Source organism: Salvelinus namaycush, chromosome 13 (genome assembly GCF_016432855.1).
Source record: "Salvelinus namaycush isolate Seneca chromosome 13, SaNama_1.0, whole genome shotgun sequence".
In the NCBI taxonomy this organism is placed as follows: domain Eukaryota; kingdom Metazoa; phylum Chordata; class Actinopteri; order Salmoniformes; family Salmonidae; genus Salvelinus; species Salvelinus namaycush.
The window spans coordinates 41,067,760-41,095,471 of record NC_052319.1 but is presented as its reverse complement, the minus strand read 5'-3'; the positions used below and the strand labels follow the sequence as shown (position 1 = coordinate 41,095,471).

General features: G+C 42.1%; 2 protein-coding genes across 2 annotated transcripts; both read right to left on the bottom strand.

Moving 5' to 3' along the window:
• Nucleotides 1–9,680: 9,680 nt before the first annotated feature.
• Nucleotides 9,681–16,356, bottom strand: LOC120058003 (toll-like receptor 8). Its single transcript, XM_039006488.1, has 2 exons — nucleotides 16,173–16,356; nucleotides 9,681–13,000 (listed from the first exon to the last, which is right to left on the bottom strand). Exons 1-2 carry the CDS (start codon nucleotides 16,173–16,175, stop codon nucleotides 9,905–9,907), a joined length of 3,099 nt encoding a protein of 1,032 aa, XP_038862416.1. The 5' UTR covers nucleotides 16,176–16,356; the 3' UTR covers nucleotides 9,681–9,904.
• Nucleotides 16,357–17,242: 886 nt separating this feature from the next.
• Nucleotides 17,243–27,302, bottom strand: tlr7 (toll-like receptor 7). The gene is made up of 4 exons (XM_039006607.1): nucleotides 27,162–27,302; nucleotides 26,904–27,019; nucleotides 26,751–26,859; nucleotides 17,243–20,416 (listed from the first exon to the last, which is right to left on the bottom strand). The coding sequence occupies exons 1-4, from the start codon at nucleotides 27,300–27,302 to the stop codon at nucleotides 17,243–17,245; spliced, it is 3,540 nt and encodes a 1,179-aa protein (XP_038862535.1).
• Nucleotides 27,303–27,712: the final 410 nt, after the last annotated feature.

The window sequence follows — 27,712 nt, the reverse complement described above, 5'->3', positions numbered from 1 at the left end:
TGGATGCCAAGATAAAATCATCCTTCACTCTTAGAATGGTCTGAATCAGCTTTACATAAATACTACTCAGGTGCAGTAGCTAAAGTTAAAAGTTATTGTAGAATATGTAGTCATTGAAATGGCACATACTGTATGAGTAAAATCACAACATTGCCATGGCCAGTATTGACATGGGCTATTTTCACCCTCTGCTGTTTTCATGGACTTCTCTGGACCGAATTTGAAGATTCTCTGTCTTTGGAAAGTGTTTTGATACAGTGAGCAGTTAGTCAATTTATTAGTGTTAATGAGGGGCACAGAAGGGTGGCAGCATCCGTAGCTGACATGGTAGCCCCTTTGGAGAGCTCCTTGGTCTTCATGGTACCGCTTGCTTGGTGGTGCCCCTTGCTTAGTGGTGTTGCAGACTCTGGGGCCTTTCAGAACTGGTGTATATATACTGAGATCATGTGACAGATCATGTAACACTTAGATTGCACACAGGTGGACTTTATTTAACTAATTATGTGACTTCTGAAGGTAATTGGTTGCACCAGATCTTATTTAGGGGCTTCACAGCAAAGTGGGTGAATACATACTGTATGCACGCACCACTTTTCCCTTTTTTAAATTTTTATTTATTTTTGAAACAATATATATATATATTTTTTCACTTCACCAATTTTGATTATTTTGTGTATGTCCATTACATGAAATCCAAATAAAAATCCATTTAAATTACAGGTTGTGATGCAACAAAATAGAAAAACGCTAATGGAGATGAATACTTTTGCAAGGCACTGTATTCATACCTCGGCCTAAACATCAGCGCCACAGGTAACTTCCACACAGCTGTGAACGATCTGAGAGACAAGGCAAGAAGGGCCTTCTATGCCATCGAAAGGAACAAAAAATTTGACATACCAATTAGAATCTGGCTAAAAATACTTGAATCAGTTATAGAACCTATTACCCTCGATGTTTGTGAGGTCTGGGGTCCGCTCACCAACCAAGAATTCACAAAATGGGACAAACACCAAATTGAGACTCTGCATGGAGAATTCTGCAAAAATATCCTCCGTGTGCAACGTAAAACAGCAAATAATTAATGCAGAGCAGAATTAGGCCGATACCCGCTAATTATCAAAATCCAGAAAAGAGACGTTAAATTCTACAACCACCTAAAAGGAAATGATTCCCAAACCTTCCTTAAAAAAGCCATCACCTACAGAGAAATTAACCTGGAGAAGAGCCCCCTAAGCAAGCTGGTCCTGGGCTCTGTTCACAAAAACAAACAGACCCCACAGAGCTCCAGGACAGCAACACAATTAGACGCAACCAAATCACGAGAAAACAAAAATATAATTACTTGACACATTGGAAAGAATTTACAAAAAACAGAGCAAACTAGAATGCTATTTGGCCCTAAACAGAGAGTACACAGTGGCAGAATACCTGACCACTGTGACTGACCCAAACTTAAGGAAAGCGTTGCTATTGAGAAAGCCTGCCGTAGGCAGACCTGGCTCTCAAGAGAAGACAGGCTATGTGCACACTGCTCACATAATGAGGTGGACAGTGAGCGGCACTTCCTAACCTCCCTCAGATTACACAGACCCACAAAGAATTAAAAAACAAATCCAATTTTGATAAACTCCCATATCTACTGGGTGAAACACGACAGTGTGACATCACAGCAGCTACATTTGTGACCTGTTGCCACAAGAAAAGTGCAACCAGTGAAGAACAAACACCATTGTAATTACAACCCATATTTATGTTTATTTATTTTAACTATTTGCACATCATTACATAGACATAATATGACATTTGAAGTGTCTTTATTTTTTGGGAACTTTTATGAGTGTAATGTTTACTGTTCATTTTGTATTGTTTATTTCACTTTGATTTATTATCTATTTGACTTGATTTGGCAATGAAAACATATTTGCTTTACCTAATTTAACTAGGCAAGTCAGTTAAGAACAACTTCTTATTTTCAATGACGGCCTAGGAACAGTGGGTTAACTGCCGTGTTCAGAGGCAGAACGACACATTTTTACCTTTTCAGCTAAGGGATTTGATCTTGCAACCTTTCGGTTACTAGTCCAACGCTCTAACCACTAGGCTACCTGTTTCTCGTGCCAATAAAACCGCTTAAATTGAAATTGAGAGAGAGAGAGAGAAAGAGTGAGAGAGAAAGAGAATGAGAGAGAGAATGAGAGAACGAGAGAGAGAGAAGAGAGAGAGAGCGAGAGAGAGCGAGAGAGAGCGAGAGAGAGCGAGAGGGAGAGGGAGAGAGAGAGAGAGAGAGAGAGAGAGAGAGAGAGAGAGAGAGAGAGAGAGAGAGAGAGAGAGAGAGAGAGAGAATGAGAGAACGAGAGAGAGAGAATGAGAGAACGAGAGAGAGAGAATGAGAGAACGAGAGAGAGAAAGAGAGAACGAGACAGAGAAAGAGAGAGAGAAAGAGAGAAAGAGAGAGAGAACAAGAGAGAGAGAGAACGAGAGAGAGAAGATGCAGCTCAGGGAGGGTAGGACACAAAGGACCAAAATTCTTCTCAGACACTAAACAAGTCCACTAATGCTGCTCCACACTCACCCCTTCAGCTAGCAGATGGCCAGGGGCCAGGCCGTGGCAGAGTCCTCCATTCAGAGAGACTAGGTGCGTCACAGTATATCTGCCATGGGGGCAATTATCATCTGTCTTGTGCCTGAGGAGAAAGGACACACCCACTCCGACTCCTCTAAACACAGGCATTGAAAAATCAGAGCACCGAGAACAAGAGTTAAACTGTTAAACTCAGCAAAAACACTGGGCTTTCCATTATGTAACGGTCAGTCATAATCTGACGTCAGACTATAATCTGTTGCCAATAAAGACATCAACATAGTGACGTTTCTGTGTATTTGTGTCACAGTCACCCAACGTATACTTAATCAATACGAGATAGATGCATTGATTGGCTAAGATGAATATCCACGGAGGAAGATGATGTCACTGTTGACAGAATCAGCAGACTAGAAGAAGATATTTATCCAGATTCTCCAACTGGATTTGACACGAGCATACAACTTAACTGTAAGAAACCTGAATCAATTCGGGCACAAAGAGGAGAGTTCAAACTTGTTTGTATTTCCCTTTACAGCACAGAGGCCGCACCTGTTTTAGCACGTGACCTAGATGCTGCCTGCCAGTGCTTGTCACCTTGGATTAGGTTCAGGTAGCTGTCAACTGTGTACCTGTCACCCTCATTACAGAGCAGGTCGTCACAAAGCCACAGTAGACACAGAAAACGACACTCTCTGCCTGCCTGTGTGTGTCATAACATTTCCTCCCATAGGAATAGCTATAGTGAAAGCCTGCTCAATGGAGTGAGTAACCGTCTACATTACTCCAGCTCATAAATAAGTAATACAACAGGCAGTCGAATGCATCATCACCGTATTTGACCACAGTGCAGAAGTCAGCATCTTTCCTGGTGCTGTATTTTATCAGGCTACTCATATCTCTTACCTTAAACCAGAATCTCTGTTTGTGGGTGTCGGTGTGTGTGTGTGGGGGTATGTGGGTGGGTGTGTATGTGTGGGTGTGTGTATGGGTGTGTGTGTGTGGGTGTGTGTGTGGGTGTGTGTGTGTGGGTGTGTGTGTGGTTGTGGTTGTGTATGTGTGGGTGTGTGTATGGGTGGGTGTGTGTATGGGTGTGTGTGTGTGGGTGTATGTGTGTGTGTGGGTGGGTGTGAGTATGGGTGTGTGTATGTGTGGGTGGGTGGGTATGTGTGTGGGTGTGTGTATGGGGGTGTGTATGGGTGGGTGGGTGTGTGTGTGTGTGTATGTGTGCGTGTGTGTGGGTGGGTATGTGTGTGTATGTGTGGGTGTGTATGTGGGTGGGTGTGTATGTGGGTGGGTGTATGTGTGGGTATGTGCGTATAGGTGTGTGTATGTGTGGGTGTGTATGTGGGTGGGTGTGTATGTGGGTGGGTGTAATAGCTTGCATGGGGAGACAGTACTCCCTCCTCCACACTCAGACATGCAGTAGTCTTGTCCAAGGGAATGTTTGGGGAGTTGGAGGATGCGATGACAGCGGAGGGGGAGCCTCTCATTGTGCCTATGTCAGATGACTGTCTGAGATAGCTGCAGCACAGCTGGAGGCAGACTGGGAAGGGGGGGGTCTCCTGCTCCTGTTTTTCGAGACTGACTGAACAATGGCCCAGTGCAGCTAGGAGGACGGAAGACGTCCTGTGCAGGGCTGTGATAGGCTGATCTGGGATCGACACTAGGTAGGGCTTGGCCGGTTGGGACTAGGTGGAGGTTATAACTATAGTGGGCTGGATCAGACTGTGTTGAGGTTATAACTATAGTGGGCTGGATCAGACTGTGTTGAGGTTATAACTATAGTGGCTGGATCAGACTGTGTTGAGGTTATAACTATAGTGGCTGGATCAGACTGTGTTGAGGTTATAACTATAGTGGGCTGGATCAGACTGTGTTGAGGTTATAACTATAGTGGGCTGGATCAGACTGTGTTGAGGTTATAACTATAGTGGGCTGGATCAGACTGTGTTGAGGTTATAACTATAGTGGGCTGGATCAGACTGTGTTGAGGTTATAACTATAGTGGCTGGATCAGACTGTGTTGAGGTTATAACTATAGTGGGCTGGATCAGACTGTGTTGAGGTTATAACTATAGTGGGCTGGATCAGACTGTGTTGAGGTTATAACTATAGTGGGCTGGATCAGACTGTGTTGAGGTTATAACTATAGTGGGCTGGATCAGACTGTGTTGAGGTTATAACTATAGTGGGCTGGATCAGACTGTGTTGAGGTTATAACTATAGTGGGCTGGATCAGACTGTGTTGAGGTTCTAGAGTGGGCTGGGTTTTACTGTGACTGTTTTTGGTGGACATCATTACAACTTGATGAGGGGAGACATACACTGTCTTTGGGGACATCATTACAGCTTGATGAGGGGAGACAGACACTGTCTTTGGGGACATCATTACAACTTGATGAGGATAGACAGTGTATTTGGGGACATCATTACAGCTTGATGAGGGTAGACAGAGTGTATTTGGGGACAACATCAGTACAGCTTGACGAGGGTAGACAGTGTCTTTGGGACATCATTAGCAGAGGCTGTAATCTGCCCGAGTTGATGAGTCAAAATTCCCACATTACACAGGCAGACAAGTTGATATCTTTAGCCACTAATTGGTCTTTTCACCAATCATATGGGTAAAATCTTAGGGCAAAATATCAGAATTAGGCTGCCTGTGTAAACAAAGCCTTTGTTGTGCATGATTACGTTTCTAAGGTACATTTAATTTCTCATTGGGAGTTGTGTCATCAAATCAAATCAAATTGTATTGGTCACATACACATGGTTAGCAGATGTTAATGCGAGTGTAGCGAAATCCTTGTGCTTCTAGTGCCGACCATGCAGAAATATCGAACAAGTAATCTAACAATTTCACAACTACCTTATACACACAAGTGTAAAGGAATAAGATTATGTCCAGATACATATATGAATGAGTGATGGTACAGAACGGCATAGGCAAGATGCAGTAGATGGTATAGAGTACAGTATATACATATGAGATGAGTAATGTAGGGTATGTAAACATTACATAAAGTGGCATTGTTTAAAGTGACTAGTGATACACATTGATTACATCCCATTTTTAATTATTAAAGTGGCTAGAGATTTGAGTCAGTATGTTGGCTCCACTCAATGTTAATGATAGCTGTTTAACAGTCTGATGGCCTTGAGATAGAAGCTGTTTTTCAGTCTCTCGGTCCCAGCTTTGATGCACCTGTACTGACCTCGCCTTCTGGATGATAGCGGGGTGAACAGGCAGTGGCTCGGGAGGTTGTTGCCCGGAAGTGCCCCATGCTACTAGTGCCTTCAAGAGGCAGGGGGGGGGGGGGGGGGGGGGGTCAAATCGTGACGTCAGTGATCTTCAGGTCAGAAAGTCAGAGCTTTAGAAAGATGCCCAAGTTTGTGACTTGGATGACCATTCAAAAGATGAGTCGGAGCATGTGTCCCCCCCCACAAGGAGTCCCCAGTTGTCTTGAACGGTCTGATGTAGAATATCTGAGTTCCCAGTTGTTCTGAACGCAGCATAAGCACCTGACTAAATTAATCTGGTACGAGACCATGGTGTCCAGGAATAACGGGGAAATCAAAAACACTCGGCTGGAGAGATCAGCCGCTTTCAGTGGGATTGTCATTAAGACTAACAGCAATCCACTTAACCTGACTATACACCTGCTGATAGCTGTATCAAATTATGGGGATGAGTTAATTGACTAGTAAAACCTGCATTGAAGTACGCAAGCCATCTCCATTGGTGGCTAAACTTCTGAAATTGTTAGAACATATTGCCAAAATGCTTGTTGCCTGTAGGATGAGACGGGATTGTTGTATTCAGACAAGGCATCATTGCAATATGGTCACCCCACCCCCCTCCATGAAAACGTCCAGTACAATCGAAGCTATGCAATTACTATTGTGGGAACAGCCATTTTGGCCATTGTAATATGTCCCAAGTCCAGCCCAACTAAGTAATAAGTCCTTTAAGAATGTGGCTTTCCTACCACAAGCTCAGCCCATGGGTTCAGTGTTTTGCTGGGGCAGGCAGGCCATTAAGCCAGTTGTAGTGATGTGTGCCAATGGTGCTTTTCTAGGTCAGTTGTGTGCACTGTGCCAAGGGCTCATCCACTTAGTGTGCCAAAGCCCACTAGTGCATCAGTGAAACAAGATCACCAGCATTAAAAAAAAAGTCACGCGTCTTTCCCTTCTAGCAGCACCTTTGCACTTAACTGAAATAGTTGCCTCACCTAGCCAGTTTAAGGCTAACTGGAAATTACTCTGGATAAGCATGCTAAATGACTAAACTGCCACCACAGTCCAGCAGTTAGAAACACATGGCTTTGAGTCTGATTAACAGTGATTGCACAGCCAGTCAACAGTATAGAATATAATTCCAGTAGTCCAAAAGGATAGCCCCAATTTGGTAGACACACTTGCAGAGTTGTAATGAACATTAATGTAGAACATGGTGTACAATGTGAATCTTGAAACAAATGTCAGTATATTCAAAATGAAAATGACAATTCCAAACAGTTACTTTTTTTAATTGCATATCAAAACAAACTTGTGCATTCCAAGAATTGAACTTATACAAAACAATTGAACAGGTAACAAAAAACAAAACACTGCTTGATTTGAAAGCATTTCAACAGGTGGCCAGAAGCTGAACTACACTGGACGTCAGACGTGTGGGTCCCTGGTTGGGCTGATCCATCACACCCTTGCTCTTCCCTTCACAACCACAAGTTGCTGGATGCAGGGACACGGCAGGGACAAGTGACAGAGCGCTGAAGTGAGTCAGCACGGGACGAGCAACACATCCTCCTAGTCAGGCTGCCAGTCAGTAGTTGTTTCCTTTCAGACTTTATGTAAAAGGGAGGGAGGGGGAGGGTTCTAGGGAGGAGGCTGTACAGGCTTCTGCCCAATTACAATGCAACTTAGGTTTTGGTTACAGTTATACAGCTAAAAGAGGTGGAAAAAAAGGCAACGCTCGTGGAATGTACAGTGCATAGTGGAGGCTTGGGCTTTCATGCTGTTGCTTGCTTCTCCTGTTCAATGGCTGCAAGGAAGGGGATACCATGTTAGTTCTTCATGTTTGCACACAGTGTCAACTTATCAGTAAGACAACACAAATTTCACAAAGGATAATCAGCATTTGATGTAGAATAAACCTAACATACTTTCTTTGGTGGGCAAGGGGTTTTTCTCCTGCGTTTCGGTCTTCTTCAACTTGGTCTTGTCAAAGTTGGAGACTTCCGCAAGATCTGGCTTGTCAGACATCTTTGCAGAGGATCTGGTCAGAGCAGATGACACTGAACAATTAGACATCTAGGTTTCAATGCAAATGAAAAAGCAATAATTTATTCCCGATTGGCAAATAAACAAAACCGTCTATGTAACCATGGGCCTTGCACACAATTTAGCACAGCTTCCATAATAGTTACTCTTAATAGGCCTATACATTCGAATCAAACCCCAAAAGCAGACAAAGAGCACAATCCCCTACAGCACATGTGTTGGGGGGGGTTAAGAAACGCTTTCATTCTCCCCCTGTAAGGCAGGGCAAACAGCCCACATCTAATTCGAGTATATACACAATCTAGTCCATTACTTTTCTAGATTTACAAAAAACAACGTAAAATGTCATTATTTATGCAGTTTATTCTACGAGCACGTGTTCTCATTATTGGCGACAAATCTGGAGAACATCATTGTGCCATTCTGTGAGAGCTGTCTAACAACCACCGCCCTGCTTGGGCAGCATCGCAAAACAGGTTGAGGCTAACTAGTGGCGTCGACCATTCAGGTCAGCATTTGCACATTTGCTTTGTCATATTGACATTGTAGCACATCCTAAATCAAGACATGATAATATTTGTAGGCAACATTGTAGCCTACGTTAAAAGATCCACACGTTTCACTCAAAAGAAAACAGACACTTACTAGGAGGGTACCCACGTCAAGTGAGAGAACAAACAATTACACTATTGAATATGACTTAACATCTAGAAATACATTAAGTGAGCAAGCTTTTATGCCTAAGGCTATTGCAGCGGTTCGAACCATTTATAGCCTACACGACATAACATACTATATGGCTGTAAAGTTAACCTAGTTGTTTAAACATGCTATGTAGGCCCTTTGACAATAAATAATTTGTTTTCGCACTCACCGGAGGTGTATTGGATACAGATGAGTCTCAATCCAGATGGCGCAGAGCACAAGTGAAGGCGGGCTGGTCAATCAAAGTCTATTATACTCCGCAATATGCTAATTTACAGCATGACGTCACGTCCCTTCACTCTCTTGCACAACTTGGTTGGGGAAAATATATATTACGTAATCTTTACAAGCGAGAGAGAGCATAAATAATAGTTATGGTTTTATTTGTTTATCGTACTGGACAACGACTTTTTATCTGATATGATTTAGGGCACCATTTCAGAGCATTGCTGCCAACGCCAAACCAGTCCACTGTCACCGGTAACTCTTCGTGATTGTGTCAATAATGACATCCTGTGGATTAACACAGTATTACATCAGATGGTAACCCTGACTTCATTGGTTTGCATTAGAAACATAGTAGTACTACTAGTTGATTACATTTTAGATAATGCATTTTAGATAATGCATGATCGTAAAGCACACTGGTGCTGTGACTGTCTGCGTAGTTCAAAGAGATTCCCTATACAATGTTTTGAATTTGTGATCTTTTGAAATGATAATTCATATAATAAAACAATGAGTTATAACAATTTCAGTTCAATTCAATCAATGTAGGCCAGCTAGAAAATAAATAAAAATAATGTTTTTATTGTCACATACCATAAGTGCCACTGACCGGCTGACACCACAGCCCCAGATTCCCCCCCCCCCCCCCCCCCCCCCCCCCCCATCTGAGCCTAATGAAACATTAATTTGACTGTTATCCCATAAAGACAGATGCCCACAGACGGACTGCTCCAATATTATTAGTTTTTTAAATCAGATATCTACTTACAAATGGCATGAAGTTTGAACATATTAGCAAAAACCTTTGAAAATTCAGTTTAGAACCACCCACTAACCATAGATATTATCAAACTGAGAAATTTAACCACAAGTATAATAACTGGTGGCCATAGTCTTTGGCATTAAAGCAACGAATAGAACATTTCTTTACGTATTGTTGATTTCAGATGTACAGAATCATTCATATTGTTCAGTGCAGAGATAGACAAAATGATATAATAAGAGCTTGTAAAAAGGGATTGCAGTTGTTGTGTTTAACTGCTTAGTCTATTTGTGTGAGAAAGCTACCTCCCTCTTGAGTCTCTGGTCTGGCATGTTGCTCTACTTATTGGTGAAGTACCTGGAGTACATCTGGTTGTACATCACCTGGTTGTCTAACCTGACAGCGTTCCTCAGGCACTGCCAGAACCAGGGCTCTGCGGCTGCAGTCCGGGTCCATTCCAGAACACTCTTCCCACACAGACGCCGCCGCAGACGGAGGAAGTGAGAGTGCTGCAGAACAGGTTCCAGGAGAACCAGCACGATCACGTCCATGTTTTCATCCAGCAGCCTCTGGTGGGCCAAGTACACAGCCATCCTGAAGGTCCCGGTCCTGACATATGCCTCGGTCAGCACAAAAACGGTCTTGCGGCTCTGTCGGATGCTGTGGGAGAGGTTGTCTATCAGGGGGACCCCTGGGACCCAGTCTCGCTCCTCCAGACAGAGAGGCAGGTGTTTCTCCCCCCTCTCCTCCAGCTGCACCCGCAGGTGGTTCAGCACCCAGTCTGACACCAACGGGTCTCTGGTGTCGTAGGTAACAAAAGCATCATAGAGATTGTCTGTTGTTGCGGACCCAAAGGAATGGTAGCCCTTCAGCTTCGCCCTCAGGTAGTATAGAATATAGGAAGCATCCCAATAAAACATATGAGCTGCCATGGTGATGGCCATGGTGAGCATGATCAAGGAAGCGGAGAGGGAGTACCTCAGGAAGGCATCGTTGTCAATGACGCATTCTTTAATGTCAAACAGTATCACTGGTTGGCCTCTCGTTTTGGCTGGCATGTTGCAGATCAACTCAGTGGCCAGTCTGGGGATCTTGACGTCTTTGTTACACATAATCCACTGGATGAAGTCTAATAAGTCACAGGTACACTGGAATGGATTACCTTGCAAGGACAAGGTTTTCATGTAGTTTTCAGGGCCCGATAGGAAGGTGGTCTCGTTGACGATAGTCAGTTGGTTGTGGCTGAGGTCAAGTATCTGAAGGTTTTGGGCACCTTTAAAAAATCCATCAGAGAGTTGACAAATCTGATTGTAGCTCAAGTCAAGCATCTGAAGTGCATTTGTGAAGTTTGAGAGATTTGCTGACATGTGATATAAAGAATTATAGCTTAGATCCAGAATATTCAGTTGTTGGAAACTAGCCAGTTTATCCCAATCGAAATGGGTGAGTAAATTATGACTCATGCATAGTTTCTGAAGGGTATACGGTAAGTTTTCATAGACTGTTGATGGAATCTTCTCAATGCTGTTGAATGATATATCCAGATAGGTTAAATTCACCAGGTTTTTAAAAAGGCTGTTGTATGAGCCGTCCCTCTCTTTCCATAATGTGGCCAACAAATTGTGTTGAAATTGAAGCTCTTTCAAAGATGCGCTTGTCATCTGCTTAGTTGTTAATGTAAAAATGTTATTGTTTGACATATTCAGTACTTTCAAAGCTGGTAGATTTGTCAAAAAATTTAAATTATGTGTCACACCTGACACTCCAAAATAGTGGCTGTTGTAGCTTAGATCTAATACTTGTAGTTTGTGTAATTCCTTAAATGCATTGTCATAGGCCAGGTCAATCTTGTTAAACGACAGGTCCAGATATGTTAGGGCTGGTAACGTCGTGAACTCTGTCCCATTCAGTGCTGCAGAAAATCCATTTCTTGATAGGTTCAGACATGCAATGTCACCATAGCCCTCAAATTGCTTTGGAGAAATGAAGAAGATATTATTTGAACTAAGGACCAGCACTCGACCAGAGTCAAAGCACTCTTGTTTCACAAGGCCGTGTTTTAACTCAAAGGAAAAATCCTTTGGATGTGAATAGTGACTAGTGAGAGGTGACTTGTGCAGCGCCGGCTTTGAATTGCTTCCTAAGACACGGCCTGGTGAATCGCTCACTGAAACTGGATACAGCCTATTTTCTGCGAGGTATATTAGTTTCAAGTGTGAGAATTTTCTGAATATGGTAGAATTAGAGCGAACAATGAAATTAATTCCCATGTTTAACGCTGACAGATTTTTTAGATGATGGAGAGGGCTGAGAGTATCTGACTGGATTTCTTTAAAAACATAACCTGCTATATGTAATGTTCTAAGTGACACCAATTTAGAAAACTGTCTTGAAAGCAGTAGGGTGTCAGGGTAAGCTAACAAATCATAATTGAATGAAAAATCCATAACTTCTAGCTTTGGTAGATAGCTAAAAAATTTTCCTTCAGTCATAGCCTTAGACAAGAAATTATAAGAGAGGAACAGTTGTTTAAGATTGTTTAAACTCTCAAACCAGGAGTTATTGATACAACCGAGTGAGTTCCCTGCTAGGTGCAGTGTCTGTAACTCTGTAAGGCCATGAAATGCATGAGGATGAATATCTAGGTAAATTTTGGGACAGGGGACACACGGAAATGGAGCATTGGAGCATCGTGGACAGTTTCCCTGTAATTCAAGGGTTTCTAGATGGGTTAGTCCATGGAAATCATCCTTATCAATATACTGTATCTTGTTAGATTCAAGCCGTAATGTTTTTAAAGAGCTTGGAAGTTCTTTTGGAACTTGAGTTAAATTATTAAAGGCCAACGTCAAAACTTCTAAGTTAATCAATGCTGCGAATGTGCCGTTTCCTATAGTAAAATTATTCTCACAAGGATTCCAGTAGTAACAGTTTTTGGATAAGAAAAGCTCCTTCACATGTGTTATACCAGAGAGGTTGCTCATATTCAAGAAATTGATTTTGTTATTGTCCAGCATGAGTTTTTCCAGGCTGAGTGGGAGGTTTTGTGGAATTTCAATGAGGCCATTTCCATTAAGCCTTAGGTCCTGCAGGTTTGTCAGATTTTTGAAGGCACCTTCGGCAATGTGACTTATATGGTTCTGGTTGACCCAGTTGAGATTGAGAATGGTCAGGTTCTCCAGATTAGAAAATGCACCAAAAGATACATTCTGGATGTTGTTTTCTGATAGGTCCAGCACAGTCACATTCCTGGTGATGCCAACGGGTACATTTCTCAGTTGACGCTCCTCACAATTGAAGATGATGTCATTAGTGGTTTTGGAAGTATTGACCACCTTAATGTCACATGGCATCCATAAGGTACATGAGGTATTTATGACCAGGAAGTGACACAGGAACAATGATGCCAACTGTAACCAGCAGGTGGTAGCAGCCTGTAAATATAAAGTACAAACGTGTGAGGATGGAAATATAATGACAGATTAATGAAAGACTAATGATTCATGAGGAGATGTCTAACTAACGTGGAGTCAGAGGACGCTGGTTGGAGGAGGTATAGAAGGACGGGCTCTTTGTAATGGCTGAAATGGAATAAATGGAACGTCCGCCAGCCTCCACTGTGTGGAGTAGACCTACAAGTAGCCCAAGATGTAAGTAGCCCAAGATGTACTCTCAAGGAGCCTACCATTACTCCTTGAAATCCAAGGACCTTATAAGACATGTTATTTTCAGAGGTAGACTGGCTCTGGTAGAAAAAAACAGCCATATACTCCATGTCAACGTGAATCAATTATCAATTGCGATACAGTTCTAGATACAGTTGAAGTCGGAAGTTTACATACACCTTAGCCAGACACATTTAAACTCAGTTTAACAATTCCTGACATTTAATCCTAGTAAAAATGCCCTGTCTTAGGTCAATTAGGATCACCACTTTATTTTAAGAATGTGAAATGTCAGAATAATAGTAGAGAGAATTATTTATTTCAGCTTTTATTTCTTTCATCACATTCCCATTGGGTCAGAAGTTTACATACACTCAATTAGTATTTGGTAGCATTGCCTATAAATTGTTACTTGGGTCGAAAGTTTCGGGTAGCCTTCTACAAGCTTCCCACAATGATTTGGGTGAATTTTGGCCCATTCCTCCTGCAGAGCTGGTGTAACTGAGTCAGGTTTGTAGACCTCCTCGCTCGCACACACTTTTTCAGTTCTGCCCACAAATTTCCTATTGGATTGAGGTCAGGGCTTTGTGATGGCCACTCCAATACCTGGACTTTGTTGTCCTTAAGCCATTTTGCCACAACTTTGGAAGTATGCTTGGGGTCATTGTCCATTTGGAAGACTCATTTGCGACCAAGCTTTAACTTCCTGACTGATGTCTTGAGATGTTGCTTCAATATATCCACATAATTTTCCTTTCTCATGATGTCATCTATTTTGTGAAGTGCACCAGTCCCTTCTGCAGCAAAGCACCCCCACAACATGATGCTTCCATCCCCGTGCTTCACGGTTGGGATGGTTTTCATTGGCTTGCAAGCCTCCCCCTTTTTCCTCCAAACATAATGATGGTCATTAGGGCCAAACAGTTTTATTTTTGTTTCATCAGACCAGAGGACATTTCTCAGAAAAAGTACGATCTTTGTCCCCATGTGCAGTTGCAAACCGTATTCTGGCTTTTTTATCGCAGTTTTGGAGCAGTGGCTTCTTCCTTGCTGAGCAGCCTTTCAGGTTATGTCGATATAGGACTCGTTTTACAGTGGATATAGATACTTTTGTACCTGTTTCCTCCAGCATCTTCACAATGTCCTTTGCTGTTGTTCTGGGAGTGATTTGCACTTTTCGCACCAAAGTACATTCATCTCTAGGAGACAGAACGCGTCTCCTTCCTGAGCGGTGTGATGGTTGCGTGGTCCCATGGTGTTCATACTTGCATACTATTGTTTGTACAGATGAATGTGGTACCTTCAGGCATTTGGAAATTGTTCCCAAGGATGAACCAGACTTGTGGAGATCTACCATTTTTTTCTGAGGTCTTGGCTGGTTTCTTTTGAATATCCCATGATGTCAAGCAAAGAGGCACTGAGTTTGAAGGTAGGCCTTGAAATACATCCACAGGTACACCTCCAATTGACTCAAATTATGTCAATTAGCCTATCAGAAGCTTCTAAAGGCATGACGTCCTTTTCTGGAATTTTCCAAGCTGTTTAAAGGCACAGTCAACTTAGTGTATTTAAACTTCTGACCCACTGGAATTGTGATACAGTGAATTATAAGTGAAATAATCTGTCTGTAAACAATTGTTTGAAAAATGACTTGTGTCATGCAGAAAGTAGATGTCCTAACCGACTTGCCAAAACTATAGTTTGTTAACAAGAAATGTGTGGAGTGGTTGAAAAACGAGTTTTAATCACTCCAACCTAAGTGTATGTAAACTTCCAACTTCAACTGTACCCTTTACTTTCATATCACATCAACATAATTTCACAAATGCATAATACACACTTACTGTACACTGTTTTATCACAGTTTCAGCCAACATTATTTTTTCAGTGACAACACATTTCTGGCGGCCATCTTCCGTTACACACAGGTGTTCAGAGCATACTAAATAGCACTTTACCACAGGTATTTGGAGTATGCTAGATAGCTCATTAGCACAGGTGTTCATGGCATGCTAGATAGCTAATTAGCACAGATGTTCAGAGCGTGCTAGGTAGCTAATTAGCACAGGTGTTCAGAGCATGCTAGATAGCTAATTAGCACAGGTGTTCAGAGCGTGCTAGATAGCTAATTAGCACAGGTGTTCAGAGCGTGCTAGATAGCTAATTAGCACAGGTGTTCAGAGCATGCTAGATAGCTAATTAGCACAGGTGTTCAGAGCGTGCTAGATAGCTAATTAGCACAGGTGTTCAGAGCGTGCTAGATAGCTAATTAGCACAGGTGTTCAGAGCGTGCTAGATAGCTAATTAGCACAGGTGTTCAGAGCATGCTAGATAGCTAATTAGCACAGGTGTTCAGAGCATGCTAGATAGCTAATTAGCACAGGTGGTCCCTCTGTCTTCCGTCTGTCTTCCGTAAACATGTGCTGTAACGTGGAGATTTGGCCGTGTGCGATGTTATTTCTCGCTGATATCAAAGATAAGGTCCTTATGCTTCCAAAAACGTAAACTTATGCTTCTTGCAAGCCATTCGTGTTAATGGTCAGACGTCGGGGCTCTTAACAAATCCCCCTCACAGAAGACGCCTTCACCCAATGACTCTTATGTGTAATGTAATGGAACTGAGAGTAAAGAAAAAGGGCTGGCCTACAAGCACACATTTTATGGACAATAGCTCAATAGCAATAGCTCTGTGATGGAGGACATACTACTAATTTCCGCATACTAGTTATCTACAATATGTTTGCCTAGATAGAAATGGCATTTGTGAATGTAGCGATTGTGAAATATCACTACTTCCCCTTTAAAAAGTCATGTATTTTCTCATGTTTCATTATCAATTTTGCCGCTTGAGAAAAACAAATACCCCAAATACCCCAAATACCCTAAATAGACATATACCCTACATATATTAATAATAACTGATTATGTGAATCAAACTTACCATATTGTTTACCGTTGATTCCTTGTGAGATTTTGAAAGCCTTTCAAATAAGTAGTGCCTGATAGTTTAGTTACCAATTAGCAAAAAAGTTTAATAAAACTGCAGGGGACTGTTCGTTTTCTTTTTGTTTCCATCGATGTAGTCCCTTGTGTAATGACTCAATTCCTCTCTACTCAAACACACATTGAAGTGCAACTAAAATTCCCCTTGCAGCTAGAGTTAGTCAAATGTGTTCAACAAGCTGGTTGGTTGCCTCAGTCAGGTGGATTCTGGGTAGTCAGTGTTGGGGCATGTTATTAGGGAAGTTCTCTTCTGATTTTCTTCCTACTTTCTGTAATTAATTTATTTTTATACTGTTTCATATGGCATGCATCAAGAGATTAAAGGCAGAATCAATTAAACATTTTGTGAATCATTATTTTTATACATTTATTGTTACCTTACTCTCCGCAGCAGGATAGGAGATTGAGACAGTATATTTATAAGCATTGCAGTACAGCAAACATAATCAGTCAGTATTAGAGATGAAAATTCATATCTAAATATTCTCACCAGATACATTACATTTACTGTAAACCTTAAAACCATATTCTCACCAGATACATTACATTTACTGTAAACCTTAAAACCGTCTTTAAGATAATTGTCACATTTACAACAATTACCACATAAAAAGTCTACACTACCCACTGGGCACAGATGTCAATTCAACGTCTATTCCATCTTGTTTCCATGTCATTTTATTGAAATGATGTGGAAACAACGTCGATTCAACCAGTGTGTGCCCAGGGGGTAAGGTGTATTCTAAGTGAAAAAATTTAATCTCTTCCTGAAGAGATTACTGTATTGTTTTTGAGTGCCTCTGACTGGCTGGCACCATAGCCACAGATTCCCATCCCACCATCTGAGCTAAATCAAACAGAAACTTCATAGATTAATTGATGAAGTTCTCCATTGGTTTGCTTCCCTCTTTTTGTCATTAAAGACATTACACAATCATTACACAATCACAAAAAAGGGCAATGCTATGTATTCTTAACATGGTGAAAAATCATTGTGTTTGGCCTTTTTCAAAGAGTCTCCTTGAAGAGATTACTGTATTGTTTTTGACTGTCTGTTACCAGTACACTCCTTAGACTAAACCAAAAGTATTGCTGCGCTTGAGGATTTGTTGGCCACTCCATCACTGACCGCCTATACAACCTCTTCCTGAGTCTCAGGTACTTTGAGTGACTGGGGACTTTTTCCAGGAAAATCAAGACAATCACATCATCTCTCTCATCCATAAGCCTCTGATGGGCCATGTAGAATGCGGTCTTGAAGTCCCCGCTCTTGATGTACTTGTTCGTCAGTATGAACACGGTCCTCTTGCTCTGGTGAATGCTCTGGGAGAGGTTGTCAATCAGGGGGCAGCCAGGGATCCAGTCTCGTTCCTCCAGACACAGCTGTAAGGGGTGGTCCCCATGGTCCTCCAGCTGAACAAGCAGCTCCTTCAGCACCCACTCAGATACCTCCGGGTCCTTCTTGTCGTACACCACGAAGGCGTCGTAGGAAGCGCTCGGCGAGGACAGGCGTCTGTAGCCTTTGAACTTGGCCAGGAGGAAGTGGTAGAGGTACCACACGTCCCAGAGGAAGAGGTGGCTGGAGATGGAGAGGGTGACGAAGCTGAGCACCAGGGATGTGAGGAGGATGTAGAGGATGATGGATAGGTAGTTATGCTGGCAGGCCTGCAGTTCTAGGTCCAGGGAGATGACCGGATGACCCCTCTGGGCTCCTGGAGCAGCACAGGTCACAGCGGTGGCCAGTCTGGGGATGTTCACCATGGTGCGGTTCAGCCACATCACAAACATGAGGGCGTTACAGTTGCACATGAACTTGTTGTTGTTCAGGACTAACGTGTCCATTTGATCGACAACATCATCAGGCATGCTGGTCTGCTCAATGTTTTGAATGTGATTGAAGCTGAGATCCAGATACTTCAAACTAAAGGCGTCCTTGAGGAAATACGCAGAGAGTTTGGATATTTGATTTCTGCGTAAGAGGAGAGTCTTGAGAGATCTGGTGCAGTTGGAGAGCTCTGGGGGAACTGTTGATATGCTATTGCTACTGAGATCTAGGACCTCTAAGTACTGAAGAATAATCAGCTTCTCCCAACTAAAAATCTTCAGTTTGTTGTTGTTGATGTAGAGATTAGTGAGTTTGTCTGGCAGGCCTTGGAAGACTTGCTGAGGGATGAAGTTGAGGTTGTTGTGAGAGATGTCTAGGACCTTCAGATTTAGCAGTTTTTTGAAGTAGTCGATGTATCTTGTATCACCGTCTCTCCAAAGCATATCTAAACGGTTACCTTTGAACTCTAACTTCTCCAGAGAGAGACTCTCCAGCTCTGTGTTGGTGGATGTAGAAATCTTATTATAGTTCATTAGTAATATCTTCAGTTTGGTCAGATTTTTGGTGAAATTAAGCATGTGGGTCAAACCCTCAGATTCAAAGTAATGGTTGTTGTTGCTTATGTCCAAGATAACTAAACGACTCAGTTCCTGAAACGCTGAGGAATAGAGAAGGTCTAGACGATTGAATGAGAAGTCAAGGTACTGTAACTGAGTGAGGAAAGTAAACTCAGAACCATTTAGACTTTGGCTCATGGCATTTCCAGAGAGATTTAGGCATCTAAGGTCAGCAAGGTTCAAGAATCTGGAGTGAAGGAAAAATATATTATTCCTGCTGATATCCAGGGTTTTTCCAAACTTGCTGCACTGGGTATTGACGAATGAATTCAGCGTCCCATCCTCCTTGTCCTTGTATTTGCAGCTGCGAGCGTACTCATCGTATCGAAAATAATGAATCTCTCTCACTTCTCCATTGCGGCTATGCCCAGCATCTGACATTGGGGAGCCATGTATGGCTTCTCCTCCTGAAAAGGCAACAGACTGACCACTTTCAGAGGGGGACGATATTTTGTTGTCAGATAAATTGATTATTTTTAAGCTTTTCAGTTCCATTAGAATGCTGAGGTTGGTTATTTTGATGAAGTTGGTGCCCAAGTCAATGACCTCCAGGTTCTTTAGATGAATCAGTGGGCTGATGTCTTCCAGGGTGAGTTGCTGGAAGACGAAGGCCCTGATGCGGAGTACTTTCAAGGATTTCAGGGAGGAAAATGAGGAACTAAGGTGCAGTGTAGCTGGATACCTCTGCAGCTCGTAGTTAAAAGACAGGTCCAATTCTTCCAGGTTGGGTAGAGCTTGTGGGAAGTAAGTAAATGCTATCTCTCGAGCTAAAAAGTTGGTTGAGAGATCAAGTACTCGCAGCTCTTTACAGTTCTGAAACCACTCTCTAAGCACATACGTAAGGGAGTTACTATGCATGCGTAGTATCCTCAGTTTGGTCAACGTTTTAAAGGTGCTTGTGTCTATCTGAAGTGAATTGTTAGGACACGGAATACAAGGAAATGGTGCATTGTAACAGCGCGGGCAGTTTCCGCTCAGGTCAAGTATCTCCAATTGGGTTAGGTTATGAAAATCTTTGTCAGTAACCATTTCAATCTTGTTGTTATAGAGATACAACTCTCTGAGACTTGTCGGTAATCTTGGGGGAATGTAGGATAGGTTATTTGACTTGAGGGATAGGAGAGTCATGTTATCAAGCTGTAGAAATGCTCCCTCCTCAATTTGATAGGAAACATTACATGGGTTACGATAGTAACAATTTTGACCCAGGTAAAGAATCTGTACGTTAGTGATGTCAGAGAGGTTCCTTTTCAGAATGGTATATATTTTATTCACCTCTAGACTGAGCAGAATGAGGTTCGGAGGGAGACCCTTTGGAATGCTGGTAAGCTGATTCCCATCCAAATACAGAGCCTTCAGATTCCTCAGGTCTTTGAAGGTGTTTGTCTTGATAGTCACACTCTCTGTGCACATGCGGTCCTTGGGGCCGATCTTGATGGGCACGCAGTTACAGCGCATGTCGATCTCGGTGAGGTTCTCCAGGCCCTGGAAGGACGTTGAGTTAATGAGAGGGATGTGGTTGATGGTGAGGGTCAGGTTGGTGGTGTTTCTGGGGATGTCCTTTGGGACCTCCAGAAGTCCTCTCTCAGTGCAATCTACGTTGACCATTGTGTCGTTGCTGGCCAGGGTGACGTCACAGGGTAGGGTTTTGGGGTACCAGCTTCCAGCTGCCAGCACAGAGGAGCACCACAGGCCCAGCAGTATCACCCCACACACGTGGAAAGATGCACATTCAGACCTCTGGGGGAACAGGACAATGTTATTACTAGAGGGATAATGATAACACACTCTGACCTCTGGGGGAACAGGACTGTGTTATTACTAGAGGGATAATGATAACACACTCTGACCTCTGGGGGAACAGGACAATGTTATTACTAGAGGGATAATGATAACACACTCTGACCTCTGGGGGAACAGGACAGTGTTATTACTAGAGGGATAATGATAACACACTCTGACCTCTGGGGGAACAGGACTGTGTTATTACTAGAGGGATAATGATAACACACTCTGACCTCTGGGGGAACAGGACTGTGTTATTACTAGAGGGATAATGATAACACACTCTGACCTCTGGGGGAACAGGACAATGTTATTACTAGAGGGATAATGATAACACACTCTGACCTCTGGGGGAACAGGACTGTGTTATTACTAGAGGGATAATGATAACACACTCTGACCTCTGGGGGAACAGGACAGTGTTATTACTAGAGGGATAATGATAACACACTCTGACCTCTGGGGGAACAGGACAGTGTTATTACTAGAGGGATAATGATAACACACTCTGACCTCTGGGGGAACAGGACAGTGTTATTACTAGAGGGATAATGATAACACACTCTGACCTCTGGGGGAACAGGACAGTGTTATTACTAGAGGGATAATGATAACACACTCTGACCTCTGGGGGAACAGGACAGTGTTATTACTAGAGGGATAATGATAACACACTCTGACCTCTGGGGGAACAGGACAATGTTATTACTAGAGGGATAATGATAACACACTCTGACCTCTGGGGGAACAGGACTGTGTTATTACTAGAGGGATAATGATAACACACTCTGACCTCTGGGGGAACAGGACAGTGTTATTACTAGAGGGATAATGATAACACACTCTGACCTCTGGGGGAACAGGACTGTGTTATTACTAGAGGGATAATGATAACACACTCTGACCTCTGGGGGAACAGGACAATGTTATTACTAGAGGGATAATGATAACACACTCTGACCTCTGGGGGAACAGGACAATGTTATTACTAGAGGGATAATGATAACACACTCTGACCTCTGGGGGAACAGGACAATGTTATTACTAGAGGGATAATGATAACACACTCTGACCTCTGGGGGAACAGGACAATGTTATTACTAGAGGGATAATGATAACACACTCTGACCTCTGGGGGAACAGGACAGTGTTATTACTAGAGGGATAATGATAACACACTCTGACCTCTGGGGGAACAGGACTGTGTTATTACTAGAGGGATAATGATAACACACTCTGACCTCTGGGGGAACAGGACAATGTTATTACTAGAGGGATAATGATAACACACTCTGACCTCTGGGGGAACAGGACAATGTTATTACTAGAGGGATAATGATAACACACTCTGACCTCTGGGGGAACAGGACAATGTTATTACTAGAGGGATAATGATAACACACTCTGACCTCTGGGGGAACAGGACAATGTTATTACTAGAGGGATAATGATAACACACTCTGACCTCTGGGGGAACAGGACAGTGTTATTACTAGAGGGATAATGATAACACACTCTGACCTCTGGGGGAACAGGACAATGTTATTACTAGAGGGATAATGATAACACACTCTGACCTCTGGGGGAACAGGACAATGTTATTACTAGAGGGATAATGATAACACACTCTGACCTCTGGGGGAACAGGACAGTGTTATTACTAGAGGGATAATGATAACACACTCTGACCTCTGGGGGAACAGGACAATGTTATTACTAGAGGGATAATGATAACACACTCTGACCTCTGGGGGAACAGGACAATGTTATTTCTAGAGGGATAATGATAACAAGTTTTATTTGCAGGTCGCCTCTCTTAAACCACAGGACACAAGAGAGTCTTAAAATAATTTAGTAAATTAACTGCTCAATAAAATATACAAATATAGAAACCAGTGGCTCAGCTCAACAAAGCTGAGCAACAAAGCTACTGCAGATGTTGGTTAATTTAGGAAAAGGTTGTGATGGCATTTTTTCTTTTCTACTATTTCTTATTCTGATTCTATTGACCTTTACTATGTTGTTCTGCATAGACATAACTTAAACAATATATAAAAATGTCCTTTTACCTCTATTGAGTCAAAATTCAAAAGGCACTCGCACATCTGAGCAATCTTTTTTGCAGGTGCATGGTAACAGTTGAACAAGATGAAGGAATAAGGAAACCACACACTGCTCTTGAAAGTATCACTGATCTTTAATAAGCTTACGTATTGGCCTCACGGCCTTCGTCAAAAAAAGCTCTGACGAAGGCCGTGAGGCCAATACGTAAGCTTATTAAAGATCAGTGATACCATCAAGAGCAGTTTGCAGTTTCCTTTTTTCCTTCACCTCTATTGAGTCCTTTATAATCATGGTTAATTAAGAGTCTATTGGCCCACACATGCATCAATCTAAGTAACATGATTAAAACAAATCCCCATCAAAATCTGTCAGTTCTAATTTCAGAGAAATCCAATATTTTTGTCTCAATCCGCCACATCTACCTATGTTGGTCTTCTGCATCAGCGGTGGAAGGTGTCCAAGCTACAGCGATGTTTGTCAGACCATGAGATGTCCTGAAAGTCGGTCTTCTCACGAAAAATGTATGTAGTGTCCAAGCGGTTTGGCCTTCAAAACGACTACGACCACTCTATCCACTCTATGGTCATAATAGTTGGAAGGCCAAACCGTTCAGTGTTTTCTGTTTTGCTCTACGACCCGTCTGAAGGTAACCCATACAAACGAATGGAAGTATGGAGGTTGTTTTATACCAACAAAAATAAGGGGTTAAATATGTGTCCAAAAAACTCAAATATTTCCTGAGCTTTCTTATATCTCCTAGTTAAAGGACAGACTCTTCAAAACCTTATGATTTATTTTTTAGACAGTCTTTTTAGCCAATTATTAATGTGCGATTCAATGCGTCTCGGTAGTAGCAAAGGCCAAATTCAATATGTTATTGAATTTATACCTAAAGGGGTCCTAAAATCCCAAATCGAATAACTAAATGATCCATGGTATGACCATCGTGTTAGCTTAGAGGTTAGAGACAGAGGTTAATCCCCAGTTTCTTCATTTTCATCAATCTTTTTTTTCTCCTTGCACAATGGATGTGCATGCTACACCCTATATTCATGAACTGTATTATCATATGAAATGTATTACCATATTAAATGTATTACCATATGAAAGGTATTACCATATTAAATGTATTATCATATGGAATGTATTATCATATGCACTGTATTACCATATTAGATGTATGACCATATTAAATGTATTATCATATGGAATGTATTATCATATGAAAGGTATTACCATATGAAATGTATTACCATATTAAATGTATTATCATATGGAATGTATTACCATATTAGATGTATTACCATATTACATGTATTATCATATGCACTGTATTACCATATTAGATGTATTACCATATTAGATGTATTACCATATTACATGTATTACCATATTAAATGTAGTATCATATGAAATGTATTACCATATGAACGGAATTCTTACCATCATGTGAGACATCATTGTTCAGATCAACGTTTGTGTGGATAAGTTCTCACGGCTCAGTTCTCTCTTACTGTAAAATAAAAGGACTACTAAGAACGATAAAATGTTCACGTGAAAACAAGAAAACACAGGCTGATGGAACGTGGAAGGACAACAGATGCGCGAGTGAAAGTGTCTTTAATAGCTTCCACTTCCCTTTAGGCAGATGCTAGACACCCATCTATCAATAGGCATATAGTACAACTGTTGCCTAAGGTCAAGTTCCTAAAATCTAAATTGTTGAATCAATAAATGTTGTCTATTTCTGGTGCAGGCTTAATTGAAGCACTTGATCAGCATTTTCTGTATGTAGGCTTTCTTGGTTTATAAAATCTAATACTATACATTCAATAGCTTAATTTACATATATATATATATATTTTTAAATATAATTTAAGCAGTTTGCAGCAGTACTGATGAATTGTGTGTGAATGGAGCTTCTTTCAAGCATGTGCTCATCCTTGATTTTTAACATTTATTGATAGGAATATGCATACAGTTTGTCTTATTTATGATAGCATTGCAGTCTTCAAAATGTTCTGCCTTAATATTAAATCTAAAAAGGGATTAAAGTGGATTTTTCCCCCCCAAACGATCTACACAACCTACTCCACATTTTCAAAGCGAAAGAAAAATTATATTCAAACAAAGATGTTTTGATTGCATATGTCTTCACACCCCAGAGTTAACACCGGGTGGAAGCGCATTCCACATTTCTTTTGATCCTGACAAACTCTCCAGTCCCTGCCGGTGACAAGCATACCCATACCATGATGCTGCCAGCAAATACAGAGGGTTTCACTTTGTGATGTGTTGTATTCAAGTTTTTAAATTAGGCAAAAAATTACATTTCTTTGCCATGTTGTCTTGCAGAATTACTTAAGGGCCTTGTTGCAAACAGAATGTGGATTTAACACAGGCTTCCTTCTTTTCACTTTGTGATACAGGTTAGTAATGTGGTGAATGAAATGTTGTAAAACACTAAGTATTTGGTGGCAGCATCATGTTATGGGTATGCTTGCCACTGGCAGGGACTGGGGAGTTTGTCAGGATCAAAGGAAATATGAAAGGAGCAAAGCCCAGGTAAAAAGTTAAAGGAAAACGTGCCTTAGGTCTCTATTCAATACATATTGCAGAAGTTCAGCTTTACAGCGTGATTTAAATTTTAAAGCAATGTTGCCATGTTAGCGGAGACTGCATTCAGTATGTTGCTCTAAGATTTGTGAAAAGTTGATAAAATTTTATGAAAAATTATTCACAGCTGTAATTGTTGCCAAAGCTGCTTTCACCAAGTATTACCTCTGGGGTGTGAATAAATATACAATCAAGACATCTTAGTTTTCAATTTTGTATTTATTTGGAAGAATTTCAATACATTTCATTTCACATTTAGATTAAATTTTTAGGTAGTAAAATGTGAAAACTTTGCAAAGGGTGTGTAGACTGACTATAGGCACTGTATACAAGGAGGAAACGTGTTTACTGGAGACATGTGCTGACACATTTCTCTATTGTGTTACCACAGTTTCAGGTTCATTTTTTCTGTAAATGAAAGTGAAACTTAGGTTTAGAGAAACACATCACAAAACTTTCCATCAGTTGGGCGTGCATGCAGGGACAACTGGGACAGTAGCTAGTGGCTGCAGTGAAAAACAGAGCTGTCTGTGCCTGGCGAGGTTAGAATACCCCATGCAGACACACTCTCCAGCTTCCAAACAGTAAATAATTAAACATTGTTATTCAACAAACATGGTCCAGGAGAGTTTTTGGTATAAATTATGAGAAAGATGAAGTAAGCTCCCTTCACTCATGCAGAAAGGGGCTTGGCTTTAGAGAATAAGAAAACAATATTTGTGAAATATTTTGAAATTGATAATTGAAAATTAAAATGGACCTTTATGTATGCCATTTGTTATCAGAAGAATAAAGGAGACCAGAGACCATAATCAGGTTGCAGGGTTTTAAACCTTTAATATGTTACAGTGCTGACTACGTAAATAACAGGAAAGTACTCAGTGATCATGTGCAAAGATTCATAAACTACGTTGGGTTCAGCAAATGAAAAAGATTGAGGTCACAATGGACTGTATCACATAATATAATTTATTGTCTTCCACATTGATTTGTCTAGAGCTCTTTGTCATATAATATGTATCATGTGTAAAATAATATTTCAATACAATGAATACAAATATAATGCAGATCCAATAGAGGACACATGATGCCCCAAAAATTAATTATCAATTTGTAAAAGTATACTTATCAAGTAATATCAGTGTATATACCCTAAGGTGAATTATTTTCTTGTCAGACGCCTAAATATAATCTCTTTTAAAAGTGTCATCACGATTCAGAAAAGGCAAGGTGCGTCACAGCAGTTCACATTGGTTTGAGTCGAATAAACCCATGTCTCTTACGTATGGCTTTGAAATCACTAATCAGAAAGACAACCGTGCTGTTCTGTTTACTTGTAAAGGAGTGTTGTAATTGAGCAACTCAGTGTATTGACAATAGCAGACATGGTGGTTAGAGTGATGTGTCATCGGGGGAGCTGCCCGAAGCCATTTCAGCAGTCGCAAGCGGACATAACTCATGACGACCTCGTCACCTTGGCTACCAGCTCGTCACCTTGGTGACCAGCTCGTCACCTTAGCTACCAGCTCGTCCACCTTAGCTACCAGCTCGTCACCTTAGCTACCAGCTCGTCACCTTGGATACCAGCTCGTCACCTCCAGCTCATCACCTTGGCTACCAGCTCGTCCACCTTGGCTACCAGCTCGTCTGCCTTGGCTACCAGCTCGTCTGCCTTGGCTACCAACTCGTCCACCTTGGCTACCAGCTCGTCACCTTGGCTACCAGCTCGTCACCTTGTATACCAGCTCGTCACCTTGGATACCAGCTCGTCACCTTGGCTACCAGCTCGTCCACCTTGACTACCAGCTCGTCTGCCTTGGCTACCAACTCGTCCACCTTGGCTACCAGCTCGTCCACCTTGGCTACCAGCTCGTCTACCTTGGCTACCAACTCGTCACCTTGGCTACCAACTCGTCACCTTGGCTACCAGCTCGTCCACCTTGGCTACCAACTCTCCATCTTGGCTACCAGCACGTCTACCTTGGCTAACAACTCGTCACCTTGGCTACCAACTCGTCACCTTGGCTACCAGCTCGTCCACCTTAGCGACCAGCTCGTCCACCTTAGCGACCAGCTCGTCCACCTTGGCGACCAGCTCGTCCACCTTGGCGACCAGCTCGCTCTGCCGGCTCTCATGGCTAAAGCCCTCCACCAGTGACATGCAGGCCTTTGTTAAGCAGCAGAGCATGTGGAAACTGAGTCAGGGTGAGCAGGGTGCACCAGGGCCATGTGACTACAGGCGCTGCCTCGCTCTAGGGCCTCCATGGAGAGCAGCTGGCTGAATCTCCACAGGTCGGGCTACCTGACCTCTGACCTCTGGATCTCTCTCTGGCCCCCTCCCTGACCTACACTGGAGCGCACTAGGGCCATTATCTAAAGGGCATCTCTCTGTGTGTCTGGGACCCCCTTGGGGAGGCTGTAAGTCTTCCCTTCAGTGAGTTCACATGGGCCAGCATTGTTCCCAGACTCATGTCACTCAAAGTCACAACACTGGCCATGTTGAGGTGTTCAGCCACAGTGGAGGGTTCAGCTCCAGAGGTGTATAGAGAGATTGTGTTCTCTACCTCAACA